Source organism: Malurus melanocephalus, unplaced genomic scaffold, assembly GCF_030028575.1.
Source record: "Malurus melanocephalus ecotype Western Australia unplaced genomic scaffold, MMel_1.1 scaffold_20, whole genome shotgun sequence".
Lineage (NCBI taxonomy): Eukaryota > Metazoa > Chordata > Aves > Passeriformes > Maluridae > Malurus > Malurus melanocephalus.
Window position 1 is genome coordinate 980,099 of NW_026623252.1, and position 16,459 is coordinate 996,557.

General features: G+C 38.1%; 1 protein-coding gene across 7 annotated transcripts in view; it reads left to right on the forward strand.

Annotated features, from left to right (window-relative positions):
• PCNT (pericentrin) overlaps positions 1-16,459 on the forward strand; it is a 61,441-nt gene that overhangs the window by 6,138 nt on the left and 38,844 nt on the right. For 4 of the 7 annotated variants that reach the window (XM_057389824.1, XM_057389825.1, XM_057389830.1 and 1 more), the window contains exons 3-17: positions 422-472; positions 1,300-1,479; positions 2,244-2,387; positions 3,934-4,098; positions 4,386-6,845; positions 6,930-7,022; positions 7,237-7,413; positions 8,000-8,255; positions 10,095-10,153; positions 10,329-10,503; positions 11,105-11,241; positions 11,758-11,869; positions 14,487-14,751; positions 14,991-15,075; positions 15,631-15,847. In XM_057389824.1, coding sequence (XP_057245807.1) covers positions 422-472; positions 1,300-1,479; positions 2,244-2,387; positions 3,934-4,098; positions 4,386-6,845; positions 6,930-7,022; positions 7,237-7,413; positions 8,000-8,255; positions 10,095-10,153; positions 10,329-10,503; positions 11,105-11,241; positions 11,758-11,869; positions 14,487-14,751; positions 14,991-15,075; positions 15,631-15,847 — 4,576 coding nt within the window. The remainder of the gene's footprint in view (positions 1-421; positions 473-1,299; positions 1,480-2,243; positions 2,388-3,933; positions 4,099-4,385; positions 6,846-6,929; positions 7,023-7,236; positions 7,414-7,999; positions 8,256-10,094; positions 10,154-10,328; positions 10,504-11,104; positions 11,242-11,757; positions 11,870-14,486; positions 14,752-14,990; positions 15,076-15,630; positions 15,848-16,459) is intronic. The other 3 variants (XM_057389828.1, XM_057389827.1, XM_057389831.1) reach the window with 3 other exon arrangements.

Sequence of the window (16,459 nt, forward strand, 5' to 3'; positions counted from 1 at the left end):
AGCACCTTTCAAGGTATCAAATGGTCTTAAATCTGTGTGTCAGAAAAAGGTGCTATTTTTGTGATTACCTGAATGGTTTTAGTATGTTTGTTAAATAATCTGTCAGTTTACTGATTTTTAGCAGTAGATTAAAGATTGTTCGACTGTTTGCCAGTTACAACAGCTGAGGATCAAAAGTTGCATCAGTGTTGAGGCTTTGCCTTAAAGTTAAGTAGGCATTTATAATAATTTTGGTTGTATGTTTTTTGCAATTTAGTTCATTTCACCATGAAAGATTAGCTTGGTTTAGCAAGGGAGTCAGTTTCTCACAACACAGACCTTTCTGGCTCATGCTTACAGTATTTCCAAAATAGTTCTGTTTTTCCTTATTTTTATTTAAGTAGCTATGATTTAGTGTTTGTTTTATTTGTTTATTTACCAGGTTAGAACTGATTTGTCCAGCTGGGACTCACTAGATYATCATGCAACTGAAGTAAGTATGAAAGGATGTATCTCTAGTAAAAGATACTGGATAGAAATGAAAGAAGACTGATAATTGGTTACTAAAATGATGAATTGAACATTGTTATCCAATATGATAAAACTGATGTGATTCCAMTATTTTGTGGTATAAAACAGGCATTTTTCTGTATGTACATGGCTGTGAAAATTGGTTGCTAAGAAAATTAATTTTTATAAAGTCACAGATTTTGACTAGAGAAATTTGAATGTTTTTAATGTTTCTAATTGGTACATAGGATCATTCTTAATAGTTTCTTACAATACAACCAAAAAATATTTAAAATAAAATACCAGATACTCTATCCTCTGTAATGATTGAAACAATATTGCTCCTAAGAAACCACAGGAATTTCATTTTAATACAAGACCTTTACTTTGTTGTTTCTCCTGTGGGTGGACTGTTCTCCAGTCAGCATAGGTGGATGTAAAAGTTTTGTTTAAGGTTGTGGTATTCTGCCTCCCGCCTCACAACTGGAGGTATTTAAATCCCCATGCATGCTGAAATAGCATATTGCCACCATTTGGTGCTATAGAATCACAACATTCTTACTTAAATTTTGTGCCTTAAAGTATCAGGAAAATGTATTATCTATGTTAAATTTTAATTTGAATTTTTTTAGAATTAAGGACTTCATATGTATAATATTTCTATTAGGTGGGAAGTCCCATTGTTGAATTACTTTTAAAGTAGAATTTGCCCAGGACTTAACGTTGAAGCTGAGTTTCCTTTCAGACTAATCACAAACCTGAGATGGTATTTTGTTTTAGTGAATAAATGCATTTTTTGTTTTTATGAAGAAAGATAGGATAAATTCTGCTGGAGAATACAGCGAGGCTGATGCTCAGATGTGTCAGGAGAGGATAACTGAGCTGGAGAGCAGACTGCTGGAGAAACAGGAAGCAGTGGAAAGACTCACTGTACAGATGGATGAGCTGCGGGACCAGCTCACCCAGCACAACGATTCTATGCAGCTTCAGGTATGTTCTATAGAATTCTGTAATGCAATAATACTATTTTATTGTCATTCTAAAATATTTAGGCTACAAGACTCAAAAAACCTATTTCTTTTTTTAGTGAAAATTATTTCACATTGCTAACATGTACTGCAAAAAGCAGCATCCTCTTCCAGAATATTAAAAATATAATATTTTGAATTCCCTGTCTCTAGCAGTTCTATGTAAAGGTAAATTATTACCAGATGCTTTGTAATACTAGTTACTTTCCCCTTTATATGGTTTTTTTTTCCCTCCTGCTAGGATTGGGGAAACAAAGATATTTCCTGTTGATGAGAAATAAATTGAAAAGATGAATGTGATTAACATAAAATAGGATAATGTGTCCTATCTCATTAGCTTCTTCACATGACTGAAGGGAATTGCTGGCAGATAGGAACTCTTTTAGGGGGTACTAAATATTCATTATATCCTTTTTGAAAACTTGATTGTTTTCTACACCAATAAGAGCTAAAATTAGGAAGTAAAAATAGCAATTTCATTGCTGTTATCCCATAATTTGTTTTCTAAATCAGTTTTGATTAGGTTTGTCATCTCTGCAATCAGTTTAAGACTCCTCTTCCATCATGCCTGCCATCATCTTTGGACACAGATTTCTTTGGTGCAAGTTGGTTAAAACTGAAGTTTAGCTACAGTGTAACAGTTTTGCTTCAGGGAAAGCTACTTGGTTCCAAATATGTTAAGAATATTTTAATATTAAAAATGCACACTTCTTGTGACCCCTATAGGAAAATACAGTTCAAGAGCAGAATGAAATCATCTGGAAGTTAACAACCTGCCTTCAACAAGCCAAGAAAGACAGGGATGAGCTACAGAAAGAGGCTTCACATGTGGCTGGTCAGATCCATGATTTACAGCTCCAGTTACATCAGGTGTGCCTGTCCTCTAATTTGTGTGTCCTTACAGAGAGAGCAAGAACAACTTTAGACTATGAATGTAAAAACATTGAGATGATGATATAGCTTTTCCTAGTTCAGTTTATAGCACAGCAGTGAAAATGATTTCAGGGTGAGGCAGGGCTTTGTCCCAGTTGCTACAGGGAAGCCCCAGAAATATTCTCGTATTTTCCATATGCTTTCCTCATGCTGTGGGAGGTCATTGCACTTCTTTGTTCATCACTTAAGCCCTTGTTAGGGAATTTTACACAATGTTAATGGTGCTATGGATCAAGTGAAAGTGTTAGATAAGCCCTGCCTTAGGTTCAGAATTTTGGCTGCAGCTTAAATTCAGGTGACCTACACCTAAACTGCTCTGCCTAGCAAATTCTTGAGAATGACAGRTCAGGTCAATTATCAAAAGAGATATTTATTGAATTGATAGAAGATTAACAGACAAATTACCTTAAGCAGAGTTACTACACAGGTTAAAACAACTACCAGTAGATGATGWAAAACAGTACACAACATTAAGGTACCTATAGTATATCTAGCAAAGAAATAGTATAGATGAGGAGTCAATGTAATTTACCACTGAATTGATGATGGGGTACACAGATTAATTTCATTCAACCCCTGTGTGGGATTACATGTCTTAAAGGTCTGGATAGAAAGGGAAGGGGGCTTAATTTTTTTTTTTTAAATAAAAGCTGAGGTGTTTTAGTCCAGGAATTATCTTAAAGGAGTTGCTTATGGCCTGGAAAGTAAACTGCTAAATGAAATTTTGTAAAATAACAAAAATTTCAATCTACAAATTGGGTTGCAACAAGAAAATGTGGTAAAAGTKAGGTTTACTCTCCAGGTGTTTGGGATTTATACCATAAGCCATTGAAAGACAGGGATCAATTTTCTAAATAGCATTTCAGGCATGTTCTAAGTAAGTCTAGTGAGAGGATGCACATTGTGGAAGCATGTCCACTTTGATAACARATGAAAGCACCAATACTGTCTTAAATACTGTTATTTCTTGGTTTTAGCAACTTCTTGAGAAAAAGATAAAAAARTTAAATTAAACATATTTTATGTTACCCTGATGGGAGAAATTTTTTCCTTCATTTGAAGGACATGGAGAGGAAAAAATTTAGCGTCTAGTAATGGGCTRTAAATCCTTTGCAGGGAAGACTTTAAGACTTTGGTCTTGTTTTTATTCATTGTCCTCTTAATGACATGTCCAGTCCATTGGAAGTTCTGCTTCATATTGGAGGAATTCAGTATGATTCATAATGTTAGATTTATAGGTTTATGATGTTAGATAATTCACCATAGAGTTGAGTTATCTAACATTTGCATCTTTACAGTAAGTAATAGTATCTAAAACGTTACAGGTGTTGTCTGCCTTTTTAGGATGACTTTTATTCATTGAGAATGAAAGATGTAGGGTAAATCTGTAAATGCAGTGTGTTTTATGCTTGCAGTGAGTCTTGTGTATGAGTTGTTTGGATACAAACTTTCTCCTGACTGTGAGTACCTTTTATGTGTTCAGGTTACTGAGATGCTGAGGAGTAARAGTCTTGGGAAAAACGAAGGATTAGAAGTGCAGCAGCAAATGTCCTTGCTTCAGGATCGTCTCAGAGAGCAAAATGCACACTTGGAGATGCTGCGTGAGAAAGCACATGACCTGGAAGTACAGCTGGAGTCCTCTCAAAAGGTAAAAACCTACTTCTTTTGTTTCGTGAAATGTATCTCAAATTTGGTGATAACTTGGATCTACTGTAGTGACATAATAATGAAAAAGGTCTTTTTATATAGAAATAAATTTGTAAGGATTGTGATGATTAGCATACATGAAAGAAACAGCTTAATATCTGTTTTTCTTTAACAATGTACCCAGTAGTGCCATAGAAGCTTTAAACACTATTACTTACAAATGTAAATTAAAAGCATGAGGCTTAAGGAAATCATGGCATATTTTATATGTAATGTTTTATTCTTAAGAATACCAAAGATAAAGAAAATCTGCTTGCCCAAATGGAAGAGGATATGAAAGACACAGTGCAAGAGCTACACAAAAGGATAGATGAAAAAGAACAATTTATTARAAGTCTTCAAGATCTACTGACATCAGAAAGATCTGGCTTGTCTATACTACAGCACACACTTTCTCTCCGGGACTCAGAAATAACAGAATTAAAAAAAGAAATGGCCTTATCCAAAGCAAAAGAACAGCAATGTATTGAAGAATTGAAAATCAGTCATAAGAAAGATACTTGCAGACAGTTGGATAGCTTGAGGAATGAGCTGGAGCAGTGCTACAAAAGAGAGATTGCAGAAGCCAAGCAGATCTGGGAAGAAGAAATTGCTTCGAAACATAAGAATGAACTTGAACAGTTAAAAAAAGAATTAAGTGCTTTGAATTCTGAAGAACATATTCAAAATTTGAATGGCATAATAATTGACTTAAAAATAAGTCTTCAGGAGTCTGAAGTTTGTAAAGAAAATTTGAGGAAGAAACTTGAAAACCAACGGGAAGACTTTCAGAGGGAAAAATCTGAAATGGAAACTAAATACAAGGATCTGATTGATGGCCTTAAGTATCAACTTTCTGATGCAGAAGAGCAAGTGAAGGAAGTCCAGCGATATAAACAAGAAAAACAGTCCTTGAATGAAGAGATTCAGAAACTGAATTCCTACATCCAGRAATTAAATGAAAAGCGACTTTATGAGGCTGAAAAAAGTATAGCTGTAAGGCAAAAGCATGATGGAGAGATTGGCTCCAACGTGAAGTTATTGAAATTGAGAGAAAACCAGATTTCATCAGGGGTGTCTCAGATGCAGGAAGCCGGGCTTGAGGAGATGTGGGACCAAGCACACCAGCTGGAAGGTAGAGATGAGCCAGTGTTTGGAGAACTGGAGTTCCAGCGTGACTCCTCAAGGGATCAGTTAGAAGAAACTAAGAATTCAGAAATCACGAAGGATAATGGAAGCAATGAAGGGGAGAACCTGTCTGAAGAGCCCTTGTCAGAACTAGGGCTTTTCAGTGGTGATGATGGTATATTGGCTAAATACCTCATTTCCACAGAAACTCCAGAAGAGTCCTATGTGTCCAGCTCTTCAGAAGGCCATGCCATTGAAGAAGGCAGATGCAGTATGTATGGGTTAGACAACAGTGTGCCCCTAGAACCCAGCAGAGATTTCATGTCTCCCCCATTAAACTCTAGCCTTGATGAAGGGACATGTTCTAGTGGCTTGGCTCAAGACATTTTTGAAGTGGCAGAGGGGAGAGCAGAGGCCTTTGTTTCATTTGTGTCAGATGGTTCCCTGCAGCAAAAGAAAATTGGAGACCATAGTAACATAAAAGATGATGAAATGCTGCATTTAGCAGAGAGACATCTGAAGCCAACTGAGCAGCTCCATCAGGAGTCAGCCTTGGAAAYGCCTTATCAGTGCACCCAAGAAGCTGTTCAAAACTGGGAAAAAGCCATGTCTGAGCTCTCTCACATGCATGCCGAACTGGAGGAAGAACGTGAAGCACAGATCCGTTGCAAAAGAGAACTTCAGAAAATGGAGAAGGAGAAAGAACTTGAAAATAAACTCACGCTTGTAATAAAGCCACAGTGTGAGGATGTAGGCCAGCTATTTCTAACACAAGTGTCAAACCCCTCTGCCTGGCTAGAAATGGTGAAAGAYCTCCAGGAGGAAAGGGACATGTTGATGATGCAGCTGCGAACTCAGGAGCAGCTAGTGAGGGACGTTCAGGAGCAGAAAACAGCGTCTGATTCCGTGACAAGTGAAGTGCAGTCTCTTTTTGGCCGTCAGTTGGATGCTCTGCAAAGTCAAAGGGATCAGATGCAAAGCCAGCTTGATGCTCAGAAGGCTAAAAACCAGAGAATCGCAGAACTGCTTGGTCAGAAAACCACAGCTGAGGAGACATTGYTAAAAGAACAGGAGCTGCTCAAAGCTGAAATCAATAATAAAGAACAAAAYTTAGAACTTTTGTTGAAGGAAAAAACAGCCTTAAGAGAGAGACTATCCAATGTGGAGGAGGATCTAGTGAAAGCAGAAAAAGCACTAGCAGAGAATGCTAGCATCATTGAGGACCTTGAGAAAAACATCCATGAGCTTAATGCTGAAATGAAAAACATCAAAGAAATACACGAGTGTGAAAGACTGAGCTATGAGGACAGGTTAAACCWCAGCAACCAAGAAATTAATAAACTTACTGCTGAAATAAAGGAAAAGACTACTGAATACAGTGAGGAAAAAGGCCAGTTGACTGAAGAAATTGCCCAGTTGAAAAAGGCTCATTTGGAACTTGAGGCTCGCTTKCAGGAGTCCTGTCAAGCTGCCCAGGAGGCTCAGTCCAAGATGGAGAAGCATTACAAAGAGGAAATGGATAAGATGGAGATGCAGCACCTTGCAGAATTAGCTGAAGTGAGTTTGACACACAAGAGAGAGGTAGGAAACCCTGATAACTCAGGAGTCATGGGATTTCAGAATGCTTAAGGTACTCATTGCAAATGTTTATATGCCTGCTTTCAGATAGAAGAGTTAAATGCTGAAATAAAAGACAAAGTTGAAGAACAACAGAAGATGGAAGAAAAAAGAAAGGAAGAGATTGCTGTAATAAAAAAGGTACGTGCTGTAATTTGGTTTATTTTGGAAAAATAAACTCATTTTGYGTTTCCATTTAAGCAGTGTAAACATTTTAGAGATGCAAAATTCTATTCATTGTTTTTTTTTTTTCATGGTCTTTTTGGTTTGGAGTCAGGAGGAAGGGAGAATTCTGGTCATCAGGGCTAAACAAGCATATTTTGAAGAAAGCTTTTCATCTGAGTATTCTCCGCAGGTGCATGAACGAGAGCACGATCGTGAAATCTCTGAGCTGACCGCTAAACATGCAGAGGAAATGGAGAGGCTCCGTGCTGAGCTAAAGGAAGAACAGGAGCACCTTTTGGATGAACTCCGGCAGCAAATGGCAGCCGCACACAGAGTAGAGCATGAGCAAGCTCAGCTTCAATCCCAGGTAAAACCAGGAAACTCAGTGATTAATGTAGTGCTTACCTGACTGTTGATGATGCCCAGCAGTCACAGAAATCAAGGAGCCTTCTCCTTTATTTTTGTGGATATTACGTGTACTCTTTCACATAGTGCTGCAACCAAAGGAAAAGGAGTGTTCTCTTGGTGGATGGAAATAGATATTTTTTAACAGAGTTCTCCAGAATCCTCACTGCAATCGTATTTTAATATGAATTCTGAAGAAAACTGGATGTTTAAATTGATGGTTTTAAAAGAGAAAAAGCAACTTCCTAATTTTTCATGTCTTGGCAAGTTTAACACATAAATAAAGGATACTGAACCCCTCCCACTTTTTAATTATCCCTCTACTACAATCAGGAGGCAGGTAAGGAAAGCCTTTTCCATTGCACTGAAAGCCTCCAAATTTCATTATAACAGCATATTTCAAGGGTTTCTTTAGGAGTCCCTGCCACAAAGAAACACTCTCCAGGTAGAGAAAGGCAAAACTTAGAGGTGTTTAACAGTCAAACTGGTCATTAAGTGAACACATTTCATTAGAGGGGACGGAGAAACCCTTTTTTCCTCCACTGCAGACACTGCACAGCCTTGAACTGGAAGCTTTACGCCTGACCTTAAACAATATGCACACCTCTCAGCTGGAGCTGACACAGTCCAACTTGAGGAAAGAGAAGGAGACTGCCCTCATGGAGCTGCGGGAGATGCTCAATGACAAACGTGCTCAGGAGGTAGCCATTCTGCAAAGCCGCCACCAGCTGGAGTGGGAGAAGATCAAAGAGCAGTGTCTGAAGGAAAAAGAAGACCTTAAGTCCAAGTATCAGCAAGAACTAGGTACTGAAACTGGGGAATAATAAGTGTTTTCTTCCTGCACAGGTTCCTGTGTTGGTATAGCCCTGGCCTGTGAATGACAGCTGGTGTTGCCTCACATACAGACAGGACTGCCATGTGCRAGAGTTGGATGTTTTATATATGAAAATGAAGTTGTGCAGACTTAAGTTTAGTTGTAGTTCATCTGTAAATTAGTGCTAAACTGAACTACATTMTTTCAGGAGGCTTTAGGCCAAGCTCTCATAAAGAACTTGCTCAATGCAAAGAGTAGAGCTGTTATCCCTTACTTTTTGTCAGGGTTTTTCTTGTCCTAAGTCAGCACTACTGTTCTTCTGAGAAGATTTGTGATTGCTTCCTGGCTTGGTCTCTCAGTGTTAAGAAGGAGTTAGGAAGGAACTGAAAGGCTTAGTGAGAACCTGTAGCTGGGTGTCCTTTGAGCTGCATTTCACATAAGAATGTACTGTGGCATGAGCCTGAGGAAAGTTGCACTTTATCGTGCTGAAGGCCTGCTGATGGTACTCTTGCCATTATTTGGGAAATTCGTTTTTTTCCAGGTCAGACCACTTTTGATGAGTGTGGCAGAGCTTRAGSARTTTTTGGAGAAAGGTGAATCCTGCAGCACTGAAGAGGTTTACACAATCACAGGCTGGTTGGGGTGGAAGGGCTCTCTGGAGATAGTCAAGCCCCTGCTAGAGCAGGTTCATCCAGAGAAAATYGGACAGGATTGTGTCCAGGCATGTTTTGAATGTCTCCAGAGAAAAAAGCCTCTCTGGGTAGCCTGTTACAGGGCTCTGCCAACCTCACAGTAAAGASRTTTTTCTGTGTATTCAGATGGATCYATGGGGARCACTSCTAGCTGCAGGCCTCCACCTAACCTCTGCATTGCTCATCATACCCCTCTGAGCTCTGAAATAAGGTTTAGAAACCATTATTTTAGTTGTCCTTCCCTAARGGGAAGAGAACATTTGCTAATGATGTTTCTTTTTGACCTAAAAGTAAGAAATTATTTGTTAACACCAGTAATGCAGTGAAGTGATAGTGCAGTGGGACTTGGGAGGAGGAGGAGGTCTGGATGCAGTTCTTAATATCAATGGTGTTAAGGTGTGTTTTGCCAGTGTAACTTAATATGATTTCATCTCCAGGTTTTCATTTCCCATGGAAAGACTTGAAATTGTGGTTGCATATTATAAATTATAAATATTAGAAATAAGCCATGGCAACAGTGCTTTGATGATGTGGAAAGGTGGCTGATACGGTTTGCAGAGTTCCTGCAAACCAAAAAAGGAGCCCGACAAGAAGCTGGAATCAATTGAGGGAGGAGCTGGAAAGGAAGGTGCTATTAGTGTCASTGATAACTGAGCAGATAGTGGTATCTGGCTTGCAGTCTTGTTACCTAGGCATTTGTAGAAGAAATTTGAAGTTTGCTACTTGCTGCTGCTGCCTGCTACTCCTGTCTTTCTGGAGATGATGTGGTGCTCACAATGGTGTGCAGTGAAATGCTAAAATTACATCAATTGTTATTTGAATTTATATCTTAAGGATTATTTTTCTTTTTAGTATAGTGTTCTCAGTAGAGTTAAGCATACTTTACTAGTTAAAATGAACTTTACCTTCTCAATTGTCTTTGCAGCTGCAGCCTCTAGAAAGCTTGTTTTCTAAAATAAAAGCAAACTAGTGGGATATATCATAACAGCTGGTGTGGATAGACCCCAGCACCTTACCCTGCTCTATGCCTGCCCATTTAAGTCCTGAGTTTGTTGGAAATTGTAATCTAATCCTTATTTCTGTTTCTAATTTCATAATATTTTATGTAAATTTATTAATAAGTATTTTATTTCACAGTTGACCAGAGAAAGAAAATAGAATTGGAAATGGAAGAGACACATATCCAGGCATTAGAGGTACAAATTCTGTTCTTCATACAAGAAAAAAATAAAGSTCCTTTCAGAAAGCAAGAGCTGGTACAAGTCCCAAATCTGCTACACATTTATTGTAAAGGACAAATAAATGGAGAAAAAAAATCATTAATTTACCAGATGTGTTTGCTTTAATATAATGCATGTCTTACTCTCTTAGACCCTCAAAAGAGACTGGGAATTAGATTCTGATACACGTTTAAAAAGCATATGTGAACAGCTGTCTGAAAACCATCAGACTGAGATGATTGCACTRCGGAAATCTCTGGAAATGGATTTGGAAAAAGTCAAAGCAGAGCTGGGCCTTCTTTCTGTTAAGAATGCACAATCTGAAAGTAAGTGCTGTGGTCTTCGAGGCAGCTGTTTTATTGAACAATGACACAGCTAAGGGGTTTTACAACATGTATGAAAGCAAATACAAAATGTATTTGCRTAGCCTTATTTAAAAACTGGGACGATGGCATGAGACTGTAGACAACAGGKTGTAAATGAAAAATCATTTAAAACCTGGATAACATTGTTGCATTTTGACTTCTACAGAGTGTGAGATGTGAGGCAAATATTAAAGGGAGGTGCTGTTTTTGCTTCCAGATGAAAACCAGTTTTGACAGTTGCTGAGTTACTGRAAGTTGTGATTAATATTAATAGAAGCGTCTTCTAACAAAAAAATTGCATTTGGATTGTGAATAGTCAAGGCTTAATTGAACAAAWGTTCCACAAACTGATTGTCTCTTGGCTAACAGTGTGGGATGCAAAGAACTAGGAAGCACTGTATGGAGGTGTTTGACTTTCAAGTACTTTACTACTCAAGCATTTCTGTGATTCCCTGAAAGCTAATGTTCAAGCTAGCAGCATTTCTCTTTTTGTTGCAGAGAAGTTGTACAGGTTATTCATTAACMAGGATGATTGAGTAACAGAACTCATTTTTAATTTTAGTGAAATGTRTAGAATTGGAGAGGCAACACCAGTTGGCCATCACAGAATTACAAGAACAGCTGCAGGCTGAACATAACCAACTCCTAGAAGAGATAAAGATGAAAAGCCAAGAAAAAGAACAGGATCTTCAGAAGGAGGTRAATTATGTTTCTTCAGTTGTTTAGAGTAGTTGATTACTCTTTATGTAATAAAAACTAGACCATGTACATATAATTTGGGTGGCCTGTTTGTATTTAGGGATGTTATTGGAAGAGCAAAATGCATCTCATGAAGCAGGTAAATACTCTGGGAGTTTCCATAGGTGTTCAAAACCTTTGGAATGCAGTTTCCTATGTKCCATTTGGTGCCATCTCATCTTCTGTATTTATAGTCTTAATTTTCTGGTTCAAACATTTTGGTTTTATCTGGCTAATGCTTTATTTTTTTGCCAGTGAAGGTTATTATGGCATCAGGAACAAATTCTTCCCTCTCAGAGGAGAGGGTGTAATAGTTAAGAGACAACTGCTACACAGTGTCTCTGATACTGTCAGGAGCTGTCATTGTTTCCTTCTATTTCTGACAGAATTATCTGTTATATGTAAAATAAACCCTGAGAACAAAATTGTTTTACAAGTTGTGGTGGGATTTTTTTGTTTTTAACATGTTTTCTGTAGCTGGACCAGCTTCAGGTCGAGCATGAACACCTCAAGGCTCAGTCCCAAGAGGAAATCAAGCAGCTTTGGTCTCAGCTGGACAGTACTCGAGCAAATCGCCAAGAGCTAAGTGGTAKGTCCAAAACTGACACATTTTATTTTCTGCCTCTTCTTCACACAGAGGTGCACATTATTGGCACAAAATACTTGAAACTGTGTACCAGAAACACACAGGAAGGCCACMGTGTCAAAGGGTTCTAACCCAATGATTTGTTTCTAGACTGAGGTGAGTCAGTGTTGGATGACAGGTCCTGCACTGTCAAAAAGCACAGTATGACTGTGAGGAAAAGCTTACTCCTGTGCTTTTCCTTTCCCTTCCCACTCCCTCCCTGCATACTATAAAAATCTTTAGTGAAAACCAAAGGTCTTACACTGAAATGTCAAATTAAGTATARTGTAATTAAAAACTGGAGAAAATGCTGGTCAGTGCAATAACATGCTCCTGTTTATATTTCTGTTTCAAGACCCAGTTGTATAAAATGAACTAGCCAGTTTTGCAGTGTAGTGGTTGGAGATTACATACATTTTTGAAATAAAATGGAAGATGTCTTAGATGTGTGTCCACAGACATGTATGGTACTTTAAAGAACTCCTGGGAAAAAAAAAAAAGTGACTAGGGACCATGCCTCTGCCAGTGTTCTTCTTTTGTTGAGGCTGTAATGTGAGGTTCTTGACTTCTTTTGGGGTAGGTGGAACAGAAGGCACATGTAATATACTTGAAATACTGTTTCAGGTTTTTTGAATAATAGAACTGAAGCTAGCTTTTGAAGTATTATTAGGGTTTTGTGAGGATTTGTTTGGTTTGGTCATGCACTAAATGAATATWTTTTTCTGTCTTGGCAGACTTTACCTTGACTGTTTCATCTTTTTGTTTTGATATTACAGAATTAGAGCATGTAGCACTTTGTAGTATTTGCTGGAATTCTTCTCTGTAGCCCTWATCTTTAACCTTTCACATGTCTTTCTATGTTTCTAACTCACTCACATTCCCCTTCTTTGGACTCTTTCTGTTTCTTCATCTTACTTGAAGATGGTGAGACCAGARTGCAGGCCCATGGTCCAGGTGAGGATCTCTTTGGGTGTGTGAGATCTTAAGAGTGTTTTGGTTTACTCTGCTATTCTTTGTTTGAGTGATGATTTGACCATGCATTSGGTTGATGGTAGGATTCAAATCATTGCAGCTGGATGGGATTGCTGCTTTGGTGTAAGAATGACATGTCAGTTCCAAATTGTTAAACACTTTTTTTGGTTAATTTTGTGACAGTAGATTTTGCTGGTTAGGCAAAGCCTACCTGTCTCAGATTGGACTACCCTTGCCTCTCTCACTGAAGGTGTTRCTTGTCCCTTCTTGTCATTTGATTTCTCTGGTCCCTGTGCCTGGCAGCTTCTCCCTTTGGATGGAGGCTTGAACCATGGACTTAGTTYACAGAATAATGGAATCATGGAGTATTGGGTTGGAAGGGACCTTAAAGATCATCTCGTTYCAAYCCCCTGCCATGGRCAGAGACACCTTCCACTGTCCAAGCCCCATCCAACCTGGCCTTGWACAYTTATTTCTTCTCTTTTTCTTTCTGTTYGCATGTTSATTGTGAGAATTTTATCATGCCATGAAGTGCATTTTCTGGTTTGCTACACAAAATCACATTAAGACGATCAGTTGTGTTGCTCCTGGAAGGTATCTTCTGTTTCCAACAAGGTTTCTTAAGTTTCTCTTGTTGTGTAAATAAGCAACTGCTTTTCCCCAAGCAAGTAATTTCTTTTCAAATAACTTCTCCAAGGTCCTTCTTGAAAGGTATTTCCCTCTCCAGTTGATTCTGTGGGGATTCARCTAATTTGAACTATTTGGAAAGTTGAGGTGTTGGGAAAATTTATCTCTCTTGAGATTTTTTTCCCTTTTTTCCAACCTTTTAGCTTCCCAAAACATTACTGCTGCTTTAGTACAGCAGGTGGGAAAGAAAGCTCTCAGAGGGCTACTAAAAAGGCTGCAATGCTGGCCATTATTCTCATTCTTTGGAAGGAGGGCAGCTTGCTGAACCAGCCTTGGTGGCTGCTTTCTGCTGCATTCCTGTTTTATTGGTTGATTCTTTTAATCTGGTGAGTTCCCCCTCTGAGCACACAATGGGTAGTAAATTGTCACTGAGGTAATCCAGAATTTATTTTCTTTGTTGTGATTTTTGGTTTTCTGCATGGTWTATGCTCAAATTAGTTTTGTTTGGATAGTTTTGCCTGGAGCAAATTAAATGTTCTTGAATAATTTATGGCTTCTGGCTGCTACAACAACAAGCAAGTGCGAAGATTAAGCAACAGTGCAGGACTCTGCATGTTACCAGCCTTGTCCTGCAAGGAAATGAGGAGAGCTTAACAGTGTGTTGGTGATTCTTGATTCTCAGCATGAAGATGGTTTCTCTGAATGCAGTGTAAAATAGAATGATTTCAGAGAAAGGAATTTTTGTCTTTCAGAAGTACMTCATTGCTATTTCCAGTAAATGATTCTTGTCTCAGCTGTGATCCCTGCCTTTTGTGCCTCCCATTGAGAACGAAGTGTCTCATGGTGTTTTTAGTGGAAGTATTAACTGGGCAATTCCATTCCAAAACCAGTGACACTCAGCAACTAAATCTAATCATCCCAGAACGACTTAGCCTAAAGATACATATTCTTAATGCTTGTGTTGTTTTTGCCTCCATTCCAGAGCTAAAAGAGCAGCTCCTGGCTCGAGCATCACAGGTAAAAGAAATAGAGTGTTTRAAACAGGAGTTTGAACAGCAGCGTCAGCAGAGAAACAGGGAGCATGAAGCTGAATTGGAACAACTGAGGCTTTATTTTGAAAACAAACTAATTGTTGCTGAAGAAAACTACAAAGAAGAATTGACTTTGTTGCATCAGAGACTGCAAGAACTTAAGGACTATTCATTGTCAGAGTTGGAAATGAGTCAAGATCAAGCAGGAGACATCAGGTGATCTGTTCTTTTTCATTTTTTGACAGCATGCTTCTGTTTTATTTTTCTTTAACACAGAAGATGATGTTAGCATTTCAAGATACTGGGATTGAGCATTAGTTGATGGTCCAGTCCTGAGCAGTTGTTATAGGTGCTCTTTGCCTGCTTTCAGTACTACACCATAAGTCATCAAGTTCATTTAACTTAATTTCATGACATGTCCCAATCTTGAACTTTAAAACCCTTTTTTTTCTCAGTTCTGTCACAGTGTCTGAAGAGACTGCTGAGAAAGAGGGAAGTGTTGCACTTGGGCAGCTGAATCAACAGCTTGAGCAGCATCAGGTAGGATTTTTGATATATTAGAAGTTCAACTGTTYTTTACATGACCCATATGAAAAATGATGTCTGATTCCTAGCTCTTGCAAAGAGTAAATTCATTTCAGATGTTTAGYAGGGCTTAATTATTTTTGGCAAGCATGTTGTAAGTTACCAACTTTAAATTGTTCTCAGCCTCAGAGAAGCTGTTCAGCAGAAGAGCTGAAACAGTGCTCTGTAATTTTATGTGCTGTTTGGGTTATCCTCTGCTGAGTTAGCTTATCAGCTCTTCTACACAAGTGCAGAATTCATGGTGTTTCTCTTTTCTATACTTCTGGTAGTATTTGTGCCTTTGCTTGTTGTCTGTTCTCTTCAAGCCAAGATGCTAATTTGGCCCCTCTCATTTATGTCCCTTTTTTCATACACCTTGCTGTAATTGAAGATCTCAACATCTTTGCTCAACTTGTTTCAAGTTCACTAAGAGTTTGGAAAAGAAATTTTCCTTTTACTCATTTAAAGGTTCTCATCATGGTTTCTTAGAAGCTAACCCTTTTTTTCTTCTTAACCCTTTTTTTTCTGTAGGAAGAACTTGCCTGTTTGCAGCTGCAACTGAAAGAACAACACAGGCATGAACTGGATTCCTTAAGATCCTCCCTTGCACTTCAGTATAAAGATGATCTGGTGAAAATGAAGATGGATTTGTCAGATAAATATGTAGCAGAAATTGAGGCTATGAAAAGAAAGCATTGTTTAGAACTTGAGCAGCTCTGTGCCCGACTTTCCGAAGAACATTCTAAAGGTAGGATGGTCTGACAGACTGGGAAGGAAAATAGTAAGCTGCTCGTGTGGCTTGTATTTTTCTTTAAACAGGCTTATCTGAAGAAGTTTTCAGTTTACTAATTTAACCTAAGCTTTAGGGAACATTTAACACTTGTGAATCCCTTCCATCAAGAACTTATGGACGTGTTGAATTGTGCTTCCAAAGATGTGGTGACCTGAAGTTGTTTATTTGGTAGTAAAAACTACTAGAATTGTGGAGAAGTTTCTAAAAGGAGTCGATTAGGTTTCCATTTTTGATGCCTAGAAGGGCACTATCATGCAAACATTTGGACTAACAATACATAACTTAGTTAGCTAATTTAAAACACATAGTTATAATTGTATTCCACTTTATGTTGGTTAAAAGGATTAGTAGAGTTGTTTAAATTTGCACTTATATTTCTTATCTTCCATTATTTATTTTTAATACTAGATGGAATATCAAAACTATTTAAATAAGAATGTTTAGAGATTTGTCCTATCTGACTTTTAGAGAAATGCCATATGTAAATAGTATGTGCAGAAGCGGAGATGAAACTTCCATAAATCTGCCATTACATTGCCCAGAAAAAAGCCTGCTCCTCTGGCTGTT